Source organism: Rhinoderma darwinii, chromosome 4 (genome assembly GCF_050947455.1).
Source record: "Rhinoderma darwinii isolate aRhiDar2 chromosome 4, aRhiDar2.hap1, whole genome shotgun sequence".
Lineage (NCBI taxonomy): Eukaryota > Metazoa > Chordata > Amphibia > Anura > Rhinodermatidae > Rhinoderma > Rhinoderma darwinii.
The window spans coordinates 325,852,540-325,871,337 of NC_134690.1; the positions used below are offsets into that span (position 1 = coordinate 325,852,540).

General features: G+C 44.1%; 1 protein-coding gene across 1 annotated transcript in view; it reads right to left on the reverse strand.

Annotated features, from left to right (window-relative positions):
• CRIM1 (cysteine rich transmembrane BMP regulator 1) overlaps positions 1-7,921 on the reverse strand; it is a 721,727-nt gene extending 713,806 nt beyond the window's left edge. Inside the window, exon 1 of the mRNA XM_075862815.1 lies at positions 6,880-7,921. Coding sequence (XP_075718930.1) covers positions 6,880-7,192 — 313 coding nt within the window. The 5' untranslated portion in view covers positions 7,193-7,921. The remainder of the gene's footprint in view (positions 1-6,879) is intronic.
• Between the last annotated feature and the right edge of the window lie 10,877 nt (positions 7,922-18,798).

The window sequence follows — 18,798 nt, forward strand, 5'->3', positions numbered from 1 at the left end:
TATGTCTGCTATTTTTTGGTGGTAGAATGAGGGAAACTGTGCACTATGATCGGTACTGTGCACATAATAAAATGTCAGTGATCGCTGTATAATATCTCTATGCATTGATAACATGGGAATAAAGGCTTGCCTTTATACACTGTATGTACATGGTTCTCTATATTTAAAAGCATGAATCATAAAAGAGGGCAGTAAAAAGTAATCATTCGGATTGTAAGGATTGCAGCTTTTAGATCAGGGTGCATTAGACCATATACAAATGGCAGAACCACGGCTGCTAATTTTCACCACAGGTAACAAACACCCTCTGATAGGTAATGCTGTAAAGCCGTACAGCTCATGGTTTTATATACTTATGCATTAGCTGCTGTTTAATTAACCACTGTATGGTAAAAAAAAATTTTTTACAAAGGCTGCGCTATGATTTTCAAATGGTTTAATAGCACGAATATTCAGTATGATATAGAAATGACCTGTGCAGAGTTCTGAATAATAGTAGTTCATAGCTGCCGTAGATTTCACTTAGTGGCTAACGGACAGCCAAAGATGCGACAAATTTTATAAGAGCAGAGCACCTCTTAATAAATGTGCCGCATCTTACTCCAGCAGGCTTCAGTCTAAGATTGGCATGTGAAACGCCAGTCCTAGTAAATCTGGCCCTTTGTGTTTCAATTCAACATTTTCTTGATCTCTGCATGTTGTCAGTGAAAGAAATATATAATATATAAATATATTTAATCCGCAGCATAACAATTTATGCTGCGGAATTGCTGCTTTTCCACATATTAAATAGGGAGGTAAAACCCGCAACAGATAGCAGATGTTGCGTTTTTGCAGTGGAAAAGCTGCGATTACGCGCAAAAATCACAACTCAGACAAAAAGGCTATACTTACCCAGATCTCTACTTTCCTGCGTCCAGCCCGGCCTCCAGGGATGACGTTACATCCCATGTGACTGCTGCAGTCAATCACAGGCTGCGGCGGTCACATGAGATAAACATCACCCCAGGCCGGGCTCCAGGACATCAGAGGGACGGGATGCCATGGCTACAGGTAAGTATAGACTTTGTTTTTACATGCTGTTTTCCGTAGCCGAAAAACTACAATTTGGTGTAGTTTTTCGTCCGAAATTCCCTGCGGGGACCAGGGCGGATACGCTGTTTGCTTTTACACACTGTATCTGCCCTGTGTAAACATATCCACAGAGCGTAAAAAATCTGCAGTGGACACTAGACATTCTGCAGATTTTTACGTCTGCAGTATGCCCTATCAGTTGCGGATTTCATACATTGCAATAACTGTTCGACTTTTGTTTCATGTATTTTATCCCTGGCTGAGGCTAAAAAGGCATGCAGTTCCTTAAAGAAGCATCCTGGCAAAAAAAAAAAATCACATATCATGCTAACCTACCAGCAATATTCTAGAAGTCATTTGTTTCTTTCCAGCTCAGTTGCATCTACACATTTTGCACCTTTTCATTATGGTCGGCTGCGTCATGTGATTTCAGTCTGAGCCACCAAAACAGACCATGCTCTGGTGTGTAGACAGGAGGTCAATCTCTCCTGGCAGCTCCACTCTCCTTGTTCCTCTGTATCTCTCGTCCCTGCCTCTCATGCATACGGTGCTGCTGAAGAGATTATTTCTGCCCTATCTAAGGGCCTATTCACACCAGCGTTGCCCTTCCGTTGAGGAGTTCCGTCGGTTAACCCTTCAACTGAAAGGCAAACGGAAATCTAAAGTTTGACTGAACTATTGATTCCATCAAAAACGACGGAACCCTGTCACAACGGTGACAAATGCAAACCTTTAGCAACATTTCCGTCACCATTGATATCAACGGTGATGCAAACGGAAGCTTAGGTTTCCGTTTGCCTTTCCATTGAGCGGTTAACTCGACAGAAACCTGCGAGGTAACCCCTCAACGAAAGGGCAACAGTGATGTGAACACAGCCTAAGGGAGTAGGTAAAATTATATAATAGGCGAGTCCATACAAGGATTAGCTGCAGTTATAAAGCCTTCCTGACTCACACTGACTGTCCATACTACCTGTGTGTATATGCAGCTTCTCAATGCTCTTCCCTGTCTCCTGATTGCAAGAGCTGAATGAGAGAAATCTATCACAAGCAGGAGGCAGGTGAGACAGGCTGAAGCTGAATAATATAGGATACACTGAGACTATGCACCGGGACCCGCACCGGGTCACCTCGGACGTGAAAATAGATTCCGCCGGAAAAAAACCCAACTCACAAAAATAAAATCTTACTCAGGCCTTATGCACATGACCGTAAAAATTGTCCGGAATTGCGGACCGTAATACTTGTTCTATTGCTACGGATGGGTGTCCGTGCCATAGAAATGTTCAGAAAATTATGAAACGTCCTTTCTTTTGCATTTTACAGGCCGTGCTCCCATACTTACGGGCCGTGATTACGGGCATGGCCGTGTGCATGGGGCCTCACCCAGAAGTCTGTGTTTCTTCCTACAGGCCGGCCTCCTGGGATGACATATCAGCCATGTGACTGCTGCAGTTAATCACAGGCTGCAGCGGTCACATGGGAAGATCATCCCAGGAGACGGGCTGCAGGACGGCGGAGGGATGCATCACCATGGATACGTAGGTATAAAACTTTTTGTTTCTCCGGTGCAGTTTTCCGCAGCGGACATTCTGGTCAAAAAACAGCACCACACGGATACGCTGCATGCTTTTACACAGCGTATCCACCCTGTGTGAACATACCCTTAGGATACAGCAGTTCTACAGTATGTCACTTATCTATTACAAGCTGGAAGCAGGGAGAGCAGTGTGAAGCTGCATCACATGGGAATATACGGAGACTCTGCAGTGTGTGTACAGAAGTTCTAGGTCAATGATCTATTACTTGCAGATGTGCTGCAACCAAGGACAGATGATATTTACATATTACACACTTCTGTATTCAGTGATCCCCTTTGGTGGGCTTGACTGCCTACCACTTTATTCCTTGGCTGCTGTTTCTCCTGGGTGTTTCCATTTCAATATGAGAGCACTTAATATAAGCCAGGACATCTCTGGCAAGGAAGAAGTTTGACAAAAATTGAAGTATAAAAAGGTGGGGTTGATGGCTGCTAGATGAACAATTTATTAAGTATCCATGACCATCTGGAGTGGGTGCATAGAATCAGGTATGCAGCCCCCACAGACAAATATAAGAAGTAGCATGGGATTGTGCTAAAAAGATCAATTACTTTCAATGTGGCACTTTCATAGATGCCTACAGCAAGAAGAGCTAGCAGATGAAAGGGACTGCAGGATCAGACAGGGTTTGTCTGTAGTCTGTAACCATGGAGACACATAGGTCTGCAAAGGAGTTGTAGACAATACTGTAGGACATCTTAATTCAAACTTTTTTGTTTTACTTTTTATTTTAATTGCGTTCGGGCAACAATTAGTTTCAAAAGTGCATGTAGCCTTTTAGGCTATGTTCACATATCGCAATTTATTGCAGATTTTGCTACCGATTTTTTAGCCAATGCCAGAAGTGGTTTCAAAAGAAATGGTAAATATAAAAGAATAACTTATACCTTTCCTTCCTCCTGGTTCCACTTTTGGCTTTGGCTTAAAAATCTGGAACAAATCGCGGCGTGCGAACATAGCCAAAGTATTGCCACGGACACCCTTTTAGGGCACGGCCAGATGTGGCGTCGTTTTCCTACTGCAAATGTTGGTGCAGATTTGGGGCAATTACGCAACGAATCTGCACCAACATTTGCATATTTGACAGGTAATTCAGACGTTGCAGGAAAGAAAGTGGACTTGCCACAGATTTCAGTTTTTGCATTGCAAAGGCTGAAATCCGCAGTGAAATTCCGCTTCTTCTCCGCAACAAACAATGCATGCTGCGGAGGGAAAATTCTGCACCGCTGCCTATGGTCCGCAGCTGAGTTTTCCGCAATGTCTGAACTAACTTGCCTAAAAATGTATTGAAATAAATGTGAAAAACGGCCGCTGGAGAATTCCACCACGTCTGGCCGTGCCCCAAGTCTTGTCTTCCTATGTTAAACAGAACCACCAGACATAAAATATTGTGCATGCCACTCCCTCTTATTATCCCTTCGTACCCTGGCATGCTAAGGCCCAGTTCACGTGCCTGACAAAAAAAAACTGTGTGAACTAGGCCTAAAAACAAAATATATAATGGAATATAATTGTCAAGCTTCAGTAGTATTAAGTCAAATGAGCTTATTTGCAATAAATTCTAGAAATAGTGAGGGTTATTGGTCAAGTGCACATAACTGAAAACAGAAGAGTCAATTTAAAGAAGGACTGCTGGTTCTGGTGACCTTAGACTCTGTTGTAGAGCAGTAAGTGATATTCTGAACGTATCCTGTTCTGTCCACAAGACAGTGCAATGGACTGAAGTCTGACAGGAGAGTAGGGTTTAGGCAGTGAAAATCAGCATTAAACATCTGCTGGTGACTCAGAAAAGCCTCAGGAGACCTTTTCCTAGTAAAATACAAGAGATGGAGGCCTTGAAATGGAATCACTTTAGATAGATAGTATCAAGCAATTCCCACTTCCTTTCTTCAGGAAGAGCTAATCTTTGCAGGCTGTGCATGGAGCCCCAGCACGTGCCACTAAACTAAAATACATTCTGAACCTAAATCTCTCAGTAATATAGTTCTAGGGTGTTATATCCCTAGGCTGCGACTCTTGCATCACCAAGCATGACCCTAAACTGAGAAGGTGATTTTATAAAAGGGACAATGAAGGTGAATCACATTAAATACGGAATAGTGCTAGGCCATTTCTCCACCTGTCAGGTATACAGACATGGTATTTGTTGTGCGAGTCAAGGCCGGGCCAGGATTCTAAAATCCATCGTTTTCGCACTTGATGCAACAGGAACCATGCAGAGTTACCTTTTATGACTAGTCAAGTGGCCTGCACTCTATTGTTTCCACCCATCTTGTTAAAAGCTTATTCAACAGGGGGCATTCATCTTTGCACAGAAAAGTTTTTTTATACTGATTTTTGGAGAACTAACAGGCCACATGTATTCTCAAATACAACCTATACTTGTCTGAATTCATGACATGACCCTGCTAAGCAAACACAAGTCATAGTAGACGCTGTATCCAGCGCAAAATCACTTTAACAACGGAGGCCTAAAAGATATGTTTCTATTCCTTGTGTGCAAAAGCAGATAAACATTTTGTCAGAAAGCTGTAAGAATGGATATTCAATTGCAGAATAGATCTGAAGTAGATCAGTTGGATGCATCTGATATTTAGGTAGCTGTGCCACGGTGCAACCTGTTGAGTTAATAGAGTGGATATTGGGACGATAACAACCATGGACTGTCTTCTGATTCTGCCTTACATAATCTAGACAGTGGTCATCCGCAATTATCTTAATATTAGGGATTCCCATCACATTTCAAGTGCTTCTCAATAAATTGAATTAGCTGGACGGTGTCATTCGTTATTGGTTAAACCAGTCAGTGAAGAATAATTTGTCTCAGCAATCATCGCATATATATATACACACACACACACACACACACGTATGTATATATAAATGTATATGTACATATAGTCATACTCTCACACGCAGTGGCCTAGAATATATTCTGCCATGTGCTTCATATCCACATCTTCCTCTTGAATATGATGACAGATCCCCCCGAGACTCTGCTCTGCCATATTCGCAGACCCTTCTCTTGTGATCTGACCTCCCCTACTCATCAATAAGTCAAACATGATTCTGCTTTCATTATTCACATACTAATGCCGGCACAACATGCCAAAAGGAAGGGATCTGCGCTGCTCCGTACCGATGATCTGTTTGTAACACAGCATATAAAGTACAACAACCATAGCATGAATATTTGGATTTGTTTATTTGGCACAACTAATCATGATATCGCAATGTGATATCTTTAGGGCTGCAGGTAAATCTACTGACATCATAGTTTAAAGAAATCACGTGGTGCACAAACAATGCAGACCTAAAGGACAAATTCAACTCTGCTGCATCTGTCCTATGTGCTGCTCCCACTACAAACACTCTTCTCTCCCACTGAGCTGTGTAGAGGAGGCCTGTCTCCGGCCACGCTGTTACATTTTTTCCCTAACTAACCATGGGAATTCCTTTGGTACCGTTGCTATCATCAGCATCCCATCCTCGCACACTGGGATAGCTTCTCAATTAGCCATCGCCACACAGCACTGCCAACTATCTGGCAGCAGCTTCTACTGAGTGCCTGATCTGGCCCAGGACCAGCAATCCAGAAGAGCAAACAGCCCTGTTATTAATTGTGCACGGTGTGTGAGTGTGTACATTACACGGAGTCACTGGATGCCATGCATGCTGGCAGGGTTATGGCCACCCCTGGCTTCAGAATAATGAAATCTCTACCTCCTCAGCCATCAGGGCTGCACCTCTTCAAAGTAAGGGAATACTGTCGTGCGACACTCTTATCCCATAGGAATGCAGCGAGTGACCCCTAACTTGTGTTGTACATGCCAAGAAAACACGACTTTATATTCATAATGCGGTTATATGGGATTGTTCTGAACTGTCTTCTCCCCATAGTAAGAAGATGACAATATCGTGCAATGTATCGCATGACAAAATGTCACTTGATTTGCGTAAATAAATGACAAAGCGAGAGAAAAAAAAATCTCATGCAAGATACATTTAAATCGCATGCGATTCACTGCCACCGGCCATCACCCAGTCCCATCCATCATCCATCCAGTAGACTATATGTCTATACAATGCCTATATAGTAAGATCCTAGACGGGAAAGTTCAGCAGTGTGTATTGTACATGACATGTGACCTGCCAGGAAAATGAGAATTAATAAGGTGATGGAGGGCGTTAGTTGTCACCATACCTTCACATACCCCCACTTCATACTCCGTGATGGAGTCGCCATTAAGCGGGGGGCGGATGACACAGCGCAGACCCCTATCGCAGGCTCCATGCAGCCCGTAGACTCCCCCGCAGCTCTCGTTCTTCTGCCGGGCGCACATGAAGCAGCAGCCGCAAATGCCCAAAACTATACTCCCAGGGCAGTTCTTTGGCTCCTCGCATTTGGATTCATCGCAGGGTAAACAGACCAATGCCCGGCTGGACGCAGCCAGCAGCGACATAGCCACTAGCACTAGGTGCCAGAGACGCAGCGACTTCCCGCCCGCCAGGTGCATCCTTCCTCCTTGTCACACACAATGCCACCCGACTGTCACACACGGTGAAGAAGTGTGCGCCGCTCTGCTGTGTATTATCCCAAGAACGAAGCAATAATAGAAAATCACCTGTGTAAAGTTTCCTCACACAAGAAGCCCAATGTCACAGCGAGCGGTGTATTAGACAGGGGAGCCCACTGTACGCCACATATTCCTGTCAGCTCAGTGACGCGACCACAGCCGCCCCCGCTAACATTTATACGAGAGAACTTTCCTCAGAGTTGTCACTTCCACGGAAACTTCTCCACGTCCCTCACAGAAAACTTCCCCGTCTTGTCCCCTTCTTCCAATGTGCAGAATCCTCCCCTCACCGCTGCGCACTTATATCAATTCAAAGCAGAGTCCTGAGGCGGCCAGTCAGTCAGTCACATAGATAGAGAAGTCCCGTCCTTCGCGCCCTGTGAGCTCAGCACTGTCCGCCTGTCATGCTCCTCTCGTCTTCTATCTCTCACACAGTCGTTACTTTTCTCCCCTCTCTTGTTTATCGCTCTCTCGTAGAGAACGCAGCCCGAGCTGCTCACGCTTCCTCCTCCCTCATGGCGGCGTCACAATACAGACAACTCCCCCGGCCGCGTTCCGTCTTCTTATTGGAAAGTGCGCCATTGTCCTGCACCGCCCAGAGATTCCTCATATGGAACGTACAGGACGAGCTTGAGGTGTGAGCGCAGTTCTCCTCACTGCAGGGTGTGCGGCTATCGTCACTTGTCCTGTGTGCACGTTATAGGCGCATGTAGCAGAGCTGGTCCGGTGGAATGCGTCATCTATGAGCTCGCAGAGTTCAGTGAATGCAGAAGATCTATCTGCAGTAATCCATTGGGGCGGTTTTGAAACACAAATACACCCGTTATTCGGCACTGGCACTTGTGTGTTGGTAAAAGTCGCACCATGTGATAGTACTGTATATTATCAGCCACTTTGCTTTATATGAAAATGCTGAGGAAGCTTGCCCACTAGTGTGCCCCATTCTCCCCAACAGTCAATATTCTGACAACATACCTGGTCTAAGGTATGTCAGTCTTTGTAACCTGGCATGAACATACTGGCGCTCTACTCTGCTATGCTCAGCATGCTGCCCACACTGTTCATGGTTCTGAAAGAATCGGGATAGAAAAATAAAGTATAGGGTCTCTGAAGATGAGATCTCTTGTCTTAGTGGCTGCTATGGGCAGCTGCTCCACTATTCCCTTGCACTAGTTTTGATAAATGATGTCGTATATTACTCACATCATTGTTATTAATGCCAGCTATGCCGCTATATTCCCTTATACTCAGATTCCTGGGCTCTAAGAACCAGCAGCACAACGTCGTCTGTTGCAGTGATATTAAGGGCATGTTCAGACGTGGCAGATTTTCAGCAGAATTCCGCTCCGGACAGGCTGCAGTGGAAATCTGCTGCTTTTTAGTTTACTTAGTGCACTTTGCAGAAAACAAGGGTGCGGAATATAGCTAGCAGTGCAGAATTTCCATCAGCATGCTCAATTGGTTGGGGAGAAGCCATGGATTTTCCCATGCAGGTTTCAGCCTTTGAAATGTAAGGGTATGTTCACACACACTAATTACGGACGTAAATCGGGCGTATTAACCCCCGAATTACGTCCGAAACTACGGCTTGAATGCGTTGACAAACATCTGCCCATTGAAAGCAATGGGCTGACGTTTGTCTGTTCACACGAGGTGTATATTTACGCGTCGCTGTCAAAAGACGGCGCGTAAATAGACGCCCACGTCAAAGAAGTGACCTGACACTTCTTGGGGCGTAATTGGAGCCGCTATTCATTGACTCCAATGAAAAGCAGCGCCAATTACGTCCGTAATGGACGCGGCGTTCAAGCGCCTGCACATGCCGTTACGGCTGAAATTACGGGGCTGTTTTCTCCTGAAAACAGCCCCGTAATTTCGGCCGTTATGGACGCTGTCGTGTGAACATACCCTAAAGGTTCAAACCTGCGGCAAGTCTGCTGTGAAATCCACCATGTCTGGATTGAATTGCGGCAAAATCCGCAGCAGAAATTTCCACCACGGCTTTACATGCCCTTACACTTTTGGGTATGTTCACACGAGGTCATTACATCCATAATTGACGGACGTATTTCGGCCGCAAGTACCGGACTTAACACAGTGCAGGGAGCCGGGCTCCTAGCATCATACTTATGTACGACGCTAGGAGTCCCTGCCTCTCCGTGGAACTACTGTCCCGTACTGTAATCATGTTTTCAGTACGGGGCAGTTGTCCTGCAGCGAGGCAGGGACTCCTAGCGTCGTACATAAGTATGATGCTAGGAGCCCGGCTCCCTGCACTGTGTTCAGTCCAGTACTTGCGGCCGAAATACGTCCGTCAATTATGGACGTAATGACCTCATGTGAACATACCCTTAGATTGTAGCTCTTGCGTGCAGTGTCCTCACTCCTCTTGTTTTAATTGTAAATTTGTTTGGTCAATATGTATTGCCTGTACATGGTACCCCCGAATTGTAAAATGCTGCGGAATATGTTTGCGCTATATAAAGATTATTATTATTATTACTCCAATTTCTGTAAGCAATAGGTTCAGTTAATTGTATAGCACAATTTACACCGTTCTTTAGTGCTAAGTTTGAAGCGGAAATCGCATTGGAATCAGTGACTTAAACGCCCCAATTCCCCCCCCCCCCCCCCCCAATTTATTTCAATGGCATGCCCTTTCTTGGAGCAGTTGAACCTCCATTGAAATCAATGGGAGGCAGAAAAACGTGCCGCTCGTTTGAAGCATCTTGTAATGTGGTTTTTGACTCATAACCTCCCGTGGTTTTTGCATTGAATTTTTTGAAAGAAACGCCTAAAAAACACGGTAAAAAAAATACAAAAAAAACAAACCCTCAAAGAACACTGGCATTTTTTAAGTACATTTTTCCTGCCTGACAAAAACCTTGGCATGAACTTACCCTAAGGCAAGGCCCTGTTCACAAGGAGTATCCTTCAGGAATCTTGAGACAGATTTTGACCTACCTGCACTTTCTTGCCGTGGTTTGTGAGGCATTTTTCGCCAACGGCCATTGTGCGCTGTAGGCAAAAAAACGTAGCGAGAACCACTTTTTCTGCTTTCCATTGATTTCAATGGCTTGGTCAGAGGCAAAACCACTTTTTTTCCATTGCGAGCAGTTAAGACCTGCTCGGGAAAAGAAACACCTCCGCCTCCTATTGAAATCAATGGTAGGTGGCTTAAGGCCGTTTTTTGGCGATGATTCCGAAGCGCTTAGTGCATTAAAATCAGCACCAAAAAACTCTGTGAACTTGGCCTTAGTGTTCAGTCACACGCGGCAGATTTTATTACACAATTTTTTTGCGACTGATAGGGTAGGGCCACACGGAGCGGCCCTGACACGGTCACAACGCGGCTAACAACCGCGCCGGCACCATGTTCGGTGCGGCTGTCAAACAGCCTGCTGGTGGCCGCATGTTATCGCGGGTAAACCGTTCCTTTATCTGCAAAATCGTGTGGCCATAAATTAATACACCCTTTATGGCCGCACGATTTAGCAAATTGCAACAACTTACCCCCTATTCATGCTCTATGGCAGCGCCGGAAAAAGCCGAACACTGCACTCGGCTATCTCCGGCGCTCCCATAAAGAATGAATGGAGCGGCAGTGCGCATGCGCATGTAACCGGAATACCTCTTAACGAGGTATTTGTCAGCCGCTCCTACATAGAGCCAGCGCGGTTGTTGGCTGCGTTGCAACCGTGTCTGGGCCGCTCCATGTGGCCATACCCAAAATCTGTTCCATTGATCTGAATAGGGTTGTTTCTGCAGCAGGTGCATGGATTTCGGCCAGTTCTATTTAGATGAATGAAACTGATTTTCAGTCACTGAAATTTCTGCAACAAAATCTGCTGCATGTGACTGCACCCCAAGGAGGAGCATTCATAAACTATCAAATGCCTCTCTGGTCATTAGTAACATTTCTCCATCTACAGCCCAATGTTCCGCCAGATCAACAACAATGGCCAACTTCATTGTTTTATTCATTTATTGGACACTTACAATATTGGATTGTTACAGCTGGTTACAACTATGGTCCGCTCTGCAGAATCAAAAAAAAGATCCCAATATACCAATATAACATAGATGTCCAAGCTGAATCACTATTGTTACTTTTCTGCAGTACTAGAGGTACTACTGCAAGAGATGCTTGAACTTGTAGTACCACATGTACTAGAAAGCCACATATTTTCCATGGTAGATAATGGTAAGTATTGAAAGTATCAATTTTACTGTGTTTTTTATTGGGTGTTCATTTCAGTCCCTACAGGCTTGCATATGATTCTGAGTTGGTTTTTTTTTCCCTCAAAACTTTTTTCCCATAGCAATCGATATCCATAGCGTAGACTTAACTTGAAGCTTCCGGTCCCTCAGTACCAAGTCTGTACAGAATCCACCAACCATCATGTGCCATATACATTCCTGGTGTCCTTCAATGTGGTAGAGGCAATGGTTAAATACCCCTTGGGTATGTTTACATTTCTGCAACTGAAAATCCATTCCATACATCTGAATGGAGCTGTTTCTGCAGCATGTGTTTGGATTTCTGTAAGGCTGGGTTCACACGACCTATTTTCAGACGTAAACGAGGCGTATTATGCCTCGATTTACGCCTGAAAATAGGGCTACAATACGTCGGCAAACATCTGCCCATTCATTTGAATGGGTTTGCCGACGTACTGTGCAGACGACCTGTTATTTACGCGTCGTCGTTTGACAGCTGTCAAACGACGACGCGTAAATTGACTGCCTCGGCAAAGAAGTGCAGGGCACTTCTTTGCAACGTAATTTGAGCCGTTCTTCATTGAAGTCAATGAAGAGCAGCTCAAGATTTACGAGCGTCACAGACGCCTCGCATAATGCGAGGAGGAGCTTTTACGTCTGAAACGACGCAGCTGTTTTCTCCTGAAAACAGTCTGTCTTTTCAGACGTAAAAGCCTCTCATCGTGTGCTCATACCCTAAGCCCTATTCAGATAAATGGAACAGTTTCAGAAATTTCTGCAACAAATCTGCTGCATGTGAATATACCCTAATAATAGGTCCACACTTTGCTGTCAATTTGTGTTTTTTATGCCACTCTTTTTGCAAAATTGCAATAAAATGCTGTGCAAAAAAACGCAGATTAACCACGACGTGTGAACACAGCCTAAGGCCTTATTCAGGCGAACGTTGAATACGTCCGTGTGATGACGAACGGACGCATGTATTTCAATTGGGCCGTTCACACTGCCGTTGTTTCAATGGACCGTGTAAAGGGTCCGTTGAAAAATAGAACATGTCCTATTTTCTTCCGTTTTCATGGATCCCTACATAGACTCAAGTCTATGGGGATCAGTAAAAACGGGACTCGCACAGGGGCAACGCGGATGTGAAAAACTACCGTTTTTCCCCTCCGAGTTTCGCCACATTCGTCTGAATAAGCGCTTATGCTGATCAATTGGCACTAATGATATATCAATTCAATGTCAAAATCTCTGTATCTATAGTATGTGTCATGGTATTGTAATGATTGTGCAGATTTTACCCTCCTGATAGTCATTTACATTATTAATTACATTATTATGTATTCACCATGAATTTACCAAACAATAAAATATATTTTTATCTGAGTTACGTGGACCAATTATTGTTATAATCGTTCACATTGGACCAATAATCACTCTGTATAAGCCACTTTGCAGGTGGTGATAATCCCATAGAACATTAGCTAAGGCGTCTCTTCATTTCTTAACATTTATCAGCTTTGACTGCAGAATAAAGGTGATAGACAGGTCTGAGAACATTCCCAGGATCGATTTTGTTAAGAAATTGCTCTAACTGGAAAAGAGTAAAAAGTAAGCTATTACACGCAATTCCCCTATTGCCTTTTTATTAAACGGAGTTGTGCTGCTGCCACCAACAGTCCAACACTGGAATTGAAGAAAAGAGTTATACATTGATTTACTCTAGGTATACTGTGCATTGATTTGTTAGTTCTGCTATGATATATCGAAGCAAAAGTAGAGATTTACCAATATACAGCAGGAAATGCTTTACAATGTAGAAGGAAATAAATCTCTTTGTCTGAAAAGAGTACCACTGGCTATTGCGTGATATTTTCACTATTACGTACTGTACTGGTTACACAGAAATGTGCATTTTAAGAAGAGCTTTCAGCTACTAGACAAGCATATATATACATGAATTAATTGTCAGCCAGAAATGTTTAGGCCCAACTCATGCGCTTCTGATTTGGTACTTTTTATGACTTTATTTTCTGAACTAAATATGGCGTCCTACGAATGCCTACTGAATTCTTCTGCATAGAATCAACGTTTTGCATCATTTGGAAGATTTACTAATGCTATCTACTATTTAGACAGTATAAGCTTAGACCAGGCAGAAAATGCGCCAAATTTATCAAAGTGGTGCATGCTGTATGGTAAATTTGGTGCAGCTTGTAAGACATGTTAGACACTTTTCTCCTCCTTATACCACCTTTTGAAAGGCATAGTTTGCGACAGTTATTTTTTCCAAAAAGTTGGTGCTTATTAGCGCATTTTAAGTTCCGCACCCTTTTCAATTTACCATCCCCCTTTCAGATCATTTTGAAAAGTGTCTAGAGAGGCGCAAACATCTGTTCTTTTTGTCGCAAATCAATAATAAATTTGTCTAAATTGAATCATACCAAACAAAATTACCAACTTATGCTAGAATTATGGCACGACAACAATAGTAAATGTGCCCAATGTGTTTACAAAGTTAGTAAAGCAGCAGCAAAGCAAATTAAGGGTATGTTCACACGTAGTCAACAAAAACGTCTGAAAATCCAGAGCTGTTTTCAAGGGAAAACAGACCCTGCTTTTCAGACGTTTTTTTACCAACTCGCATTTTTCGCTGCGTTTTCACGCCGTTTTCGCGGCATTTTTTACGTCCGTTTTTGGAGCTGTTTTCATTGGAGTCTATGAGAAAACAGCTCCAAAAACGTCCAAAGAAGTGTCCTGCACTTCTTTTTACGAGGCGTAATTTTACGCGTCGTAATTGCCGTACGACGCGTAAAATTACGCGTCGTGTGGACAATACAGCGTTATACCCATAGAAAGTAATGGTCAGATGTTTGACTACGTATTTGAGACGTATTTCCAGACGTAAAACGAGGCAAAATACGCCTCGTATACGTCTGAAATTTGGCCGTGTGAACATATCCTAAGGGTGCAGTCACACGCAGCAGATTTTGTTGCAGAAATTTGTGCAACTGAAAATCAGTTCAGGTCATCTAAGGCCTGTGTTCCCACGGGTTGGATACGCTGCGTAAAAAGTTCCTCTGACTGTGCCAAAGACTGTAAATAGTTACAATGTGTTGTGCTTTTGAATAAATAATACATACTTTTAAAATTTTCTTGTTGGAGGAATTAAGTTTGTCAAAGTACATATACACTCCTCAACATTGAAATTGCAACACCAAGAAGGAAGAGTTTTGGAATAATGGAAATCACAGGATCAATATACATGTTAATGATATGCAAAGGATAAAAAATGGAAACAAAATATTCTAAACATCTTGATTTATTCAGTATCTAGAAGGAGCGCCACTCACAGAAATACGCGCACTTACACGCCTTGCATGCTATCAATGAGGTAACTAATGGTTGCCTAAGGAATGTTTTGCCACGCTGAATGCACTTGGGCACGCAAATCAGGCAGTGGTGGATTAAGGCTGGGTTTTACGCCTCGAATTACGTCTGAGAAAATGGCTCCAATACGTCGGCAAACATCTGCCCATTACTTTCAATGGGCTTTACGATGTACTGTGCCGACGACCTGTCATTTTACGCGTCGCTGTCAAAAGACGGCGCGTAAAATTTACAGCCTCGTCAAAAAGTGCAGGAGACTTCTTGGGACGTAATTGGAGACGTTTTTCATTGACTCCAATGAAGAACAGCTCCAAATTACGTCCGTAAAAGACGCCCCGCAAAACGCGAGTACATGCAATTACGTCTGAAATTCAGGAGCTGTTTTCTCCTGAAAACAGCTCTGTAATTTCAGACGTAATTGGAGTTATCGTGTGCACATACCCTAAGTGTACCATGGGCCCCGAGCTGTTGACACAACTTGGGCCCACTCCTTCCCCCTCACACGCAATTCAACCCCCCCAACCAGCTGAGGGCACATTCACACTTGACGGAATTCGCAGTGGAATTCTCCAGTGGCCGTTTTTTACATTTGTTTCTATACATTTTTAGGCAAGTTAGTTCAGACGTTGCGGAAAACTCCGCTGCGGACCATAGGCTGCGGTGCAGAATTTTCCCTCCGCAGCATGCACTGTCTGTTGCGGAGAAGAAGCGGAATTTCACTGCGTATTTTAGCCTTTCAAATGCAAAAACTTATATCTGTGGAAAGTCCGCTGTCTTTTCTGCAACGTCTGAACTACCTGTCAAATATGCAAATGTTGGTGCAGATTCGTTGCGTAATTGCCCCAAATCTGTACTAACATTTGCAGCGGAAAAACTGCCTCGTCTGAACGTGCCCTAATACTGTACCTGTCAGTGCCACTGACCTGACGGATACATGTTTTAGCACTAGATACAGCTGCTCTGTATTCAGGATATAAAGCAGTTTTGTATGTTTTACTACTTTTACAGAGTGAAAACACTTTTTTTTTCAAAATTATTTGTTTTTGTTTTAACCCCGTGCAGGTTGACTTATGTAATAACTTTATAGTCGGGGTCGTTACGGACATAGCGATAGGATATATGTGTAACTTTTTTACTTTATTTTGTTTGTTAAGGGTATGTTCACACGGCGGGGGTCCGTAACGGCTGAAATTACGGGGATGTTTCAGCCTGAAAACATCCCCGTAATTTCAGCCGTACCGGCATGTGCAGGCGCTTGAACGCCGCGTCAATTACGGCCGTAATTAGCGCTGCTATTCATTGGAGTCAATGAATAGCGGCTCCAATTACGCCCAAAGAAGTGACAGGTCACTTCTTCTACGCGGGCGTCAATTTACGCGCCGTCATTTGACAGCGGCGCGTAAATATACGCCTCGTGTGAACAGACAAACGTCTGCCCATTGCTTTCAATGGGCAGATGTTTGTCAGCGCTATTGAGGCGCTATTTTCGGGCGTAATTCGGGGCAAAAACGCCCGATTTACGTCCGTAAATAGGCCGTGTGAACATACCCTAATAATAAAGCAGCTTGTTAGGGGGAAAAGTGTTTTTTTCATTTTTTTTTCCCCTTTTTTTTTCCACATTTTCTGAAACTTTTTTTTAACTTTTATCCTCTGATCGCATTTATAATACACTGTAATACTTCTGTATTGCAGTGTATTATGCCTGTCCGTGTAAAACGGACAGGCATCATCTAGGTCATCCCTCTGGCATGACATAGCAAGCATTCACTACAGGCAGACCTGGGGGCCTTTATTAGGCCCCCGGCTGCCATCGGAGACACAGACACTCGATGATCTCATCACCGGGTGTCGGTGGGAGAGAGAGGGAGCTCCCACCCTCTCTCCATAACAACTCAGATGCGGCGCATGCTATTGAGCGCCCCATCTGAGGGGTTAAATGGGTGAGATCGATACTAATATCGATCTCACACCTTCGAGCAGGGATGCCACCAGCCCTCAGCTACCTCCAGTAGCTGAGAGCAGGGAGATTTGACAGCTCCCTGCTGTGTTTACTTATTCTGATGTAGTGACATAAAAAGTCTATTGAATCGGAATAAAGCCTGTTAGTGACCGACGTAAAAACACTATGGGGCGGTCACTAACGGGTTAAAGTGTAACTAAACTTTTAACATGTCATAGTGATATGTCATAGTGATATGAATTTTTAATCGGTGGGGGGTTCAAGCACTGTGACCCCCACCGTTCGCTAATGTGAAGCGGCAGAAGCGCACGATTGAATGCTGCGCCGCTTCGCTACAGATCGGCATTCCTCGGAGTGGTGTACGTCCGTACACCGCTTGCTCGGCTTTCCGAGAAAAGCAGATCAGAAACGAAGCGGCACAGCGGTCACCTGAGCGCTTCTGGCACTATGTTTTAGCGATCCATGGGGGTCTCAGTTCTCAGACCCCCACCGATCAAATCTTCTGACATTTTACTATGACATGTCAGAAGTTTTTTACAAGTTTAGCTACACTTTAAAGGGGTTTTCCCATGAGGGAAATTTATGACATATCCTGTCAGATAGGTGCAGTTACCAGAGGTGGGACTCGCATTTATCCCTATTACCGGGCCCCCTAAACCCTGTTCTAGCTCTTTCTGCTATCGCTGCCTCTCAGCCACTTCCTGACCATGAACTTTCCGTAACTCATAGTAGTGAATGGCAGTTACGGAAGCAGCGTAGCATGCGAGCTACGCTGTTTACCTAACTACCATTCAGTTCTATGGGACTTTCGGAAACAGTGTACCAGAACCAAGCACAGGACATAACTACAACACCAGATCCAAGCTCAGTACATATATACAGTACCATAACAAAGCTTAGTACATATATACAGTACTAGAACAAAGCTCCGTACATATATACAGCCCCAGAACCAAGCTCAGTACATAAATACAGCCCCAGAACCAAGCTCAGTACATAAATACAGCCCCAGAACCAAGCTTAGTACATATATACATCCCCAGAACCAAGCTCAGTACATAAATACAACCCCAGAACCAAGCCCAGTACATAAATACAGCACCAACACAAATACAGCTCAATTTAGTGCAACCCCTTCTGTATAGGTTTAGTATGGATAAAACTACAGCTCCCAGCATGGCCCGAACAATGGTAAGGATATGATGGGAGTGTTAAGGATCTGCCAGGCACAGCTTCTGTGTATACGCCCATAGGTAATCAGTCTGCACCTGCTTCTATGTCTGTGAGACTGACTCCATCTTCCACCACTCAGGATGGCAGGCTTAGGAGTGGGAGAGCCTATCACAGCCTGGCCAGACAGAGCTAGCTCCCGCCCTCTGTCTATTTATACCTGCCTTTCCTGTTCCTCCTTGCTTGTGATTCTTCTCGTTTGGTTTCCTGGCCCTGCTGCAGCTTCTTGAACTATTTGTCCCTGCTTCATACTGACCCTGGCTTACTGACTACTCTCCTGCTCTGCGTTTGGTACCTCGTACACTCCTGGTTTGACTCGGCTCGTTCACCACTCTTGTTGCTCACGGTGTTGCCGTGGGCAACTGCCCCATTTCCCTTAGCTTCTGTGTACCCTTGTCTGTTTGTCCGTCGTGCACTTATTGAGCGTAGGGACTGTCGCCCAGTTGTACCCCGTCACCTAGGGCGGGTCGTTGCAAGTAGGCAGGGACTGAGTGGCGGGTAGATTAGGGCTCACTTGTCTGTTTCCCTACCCCCATCATTACAATAGGTTTAGAAAGTATAGTTTGTAATTTGTTGAGAATTGGCTAAAGGACAATATCCAGAGAGTTGTGGTCAATGATTCCTACGCTGAATGGTCTCCGGTTATAAGTGGTGTACCTCAGGGTTCCATGCTGGGACCACTATTATTCAACTTATTTATTAATGATATACAGGATGGGATTAATAGCACTATTTCTATTTTTGC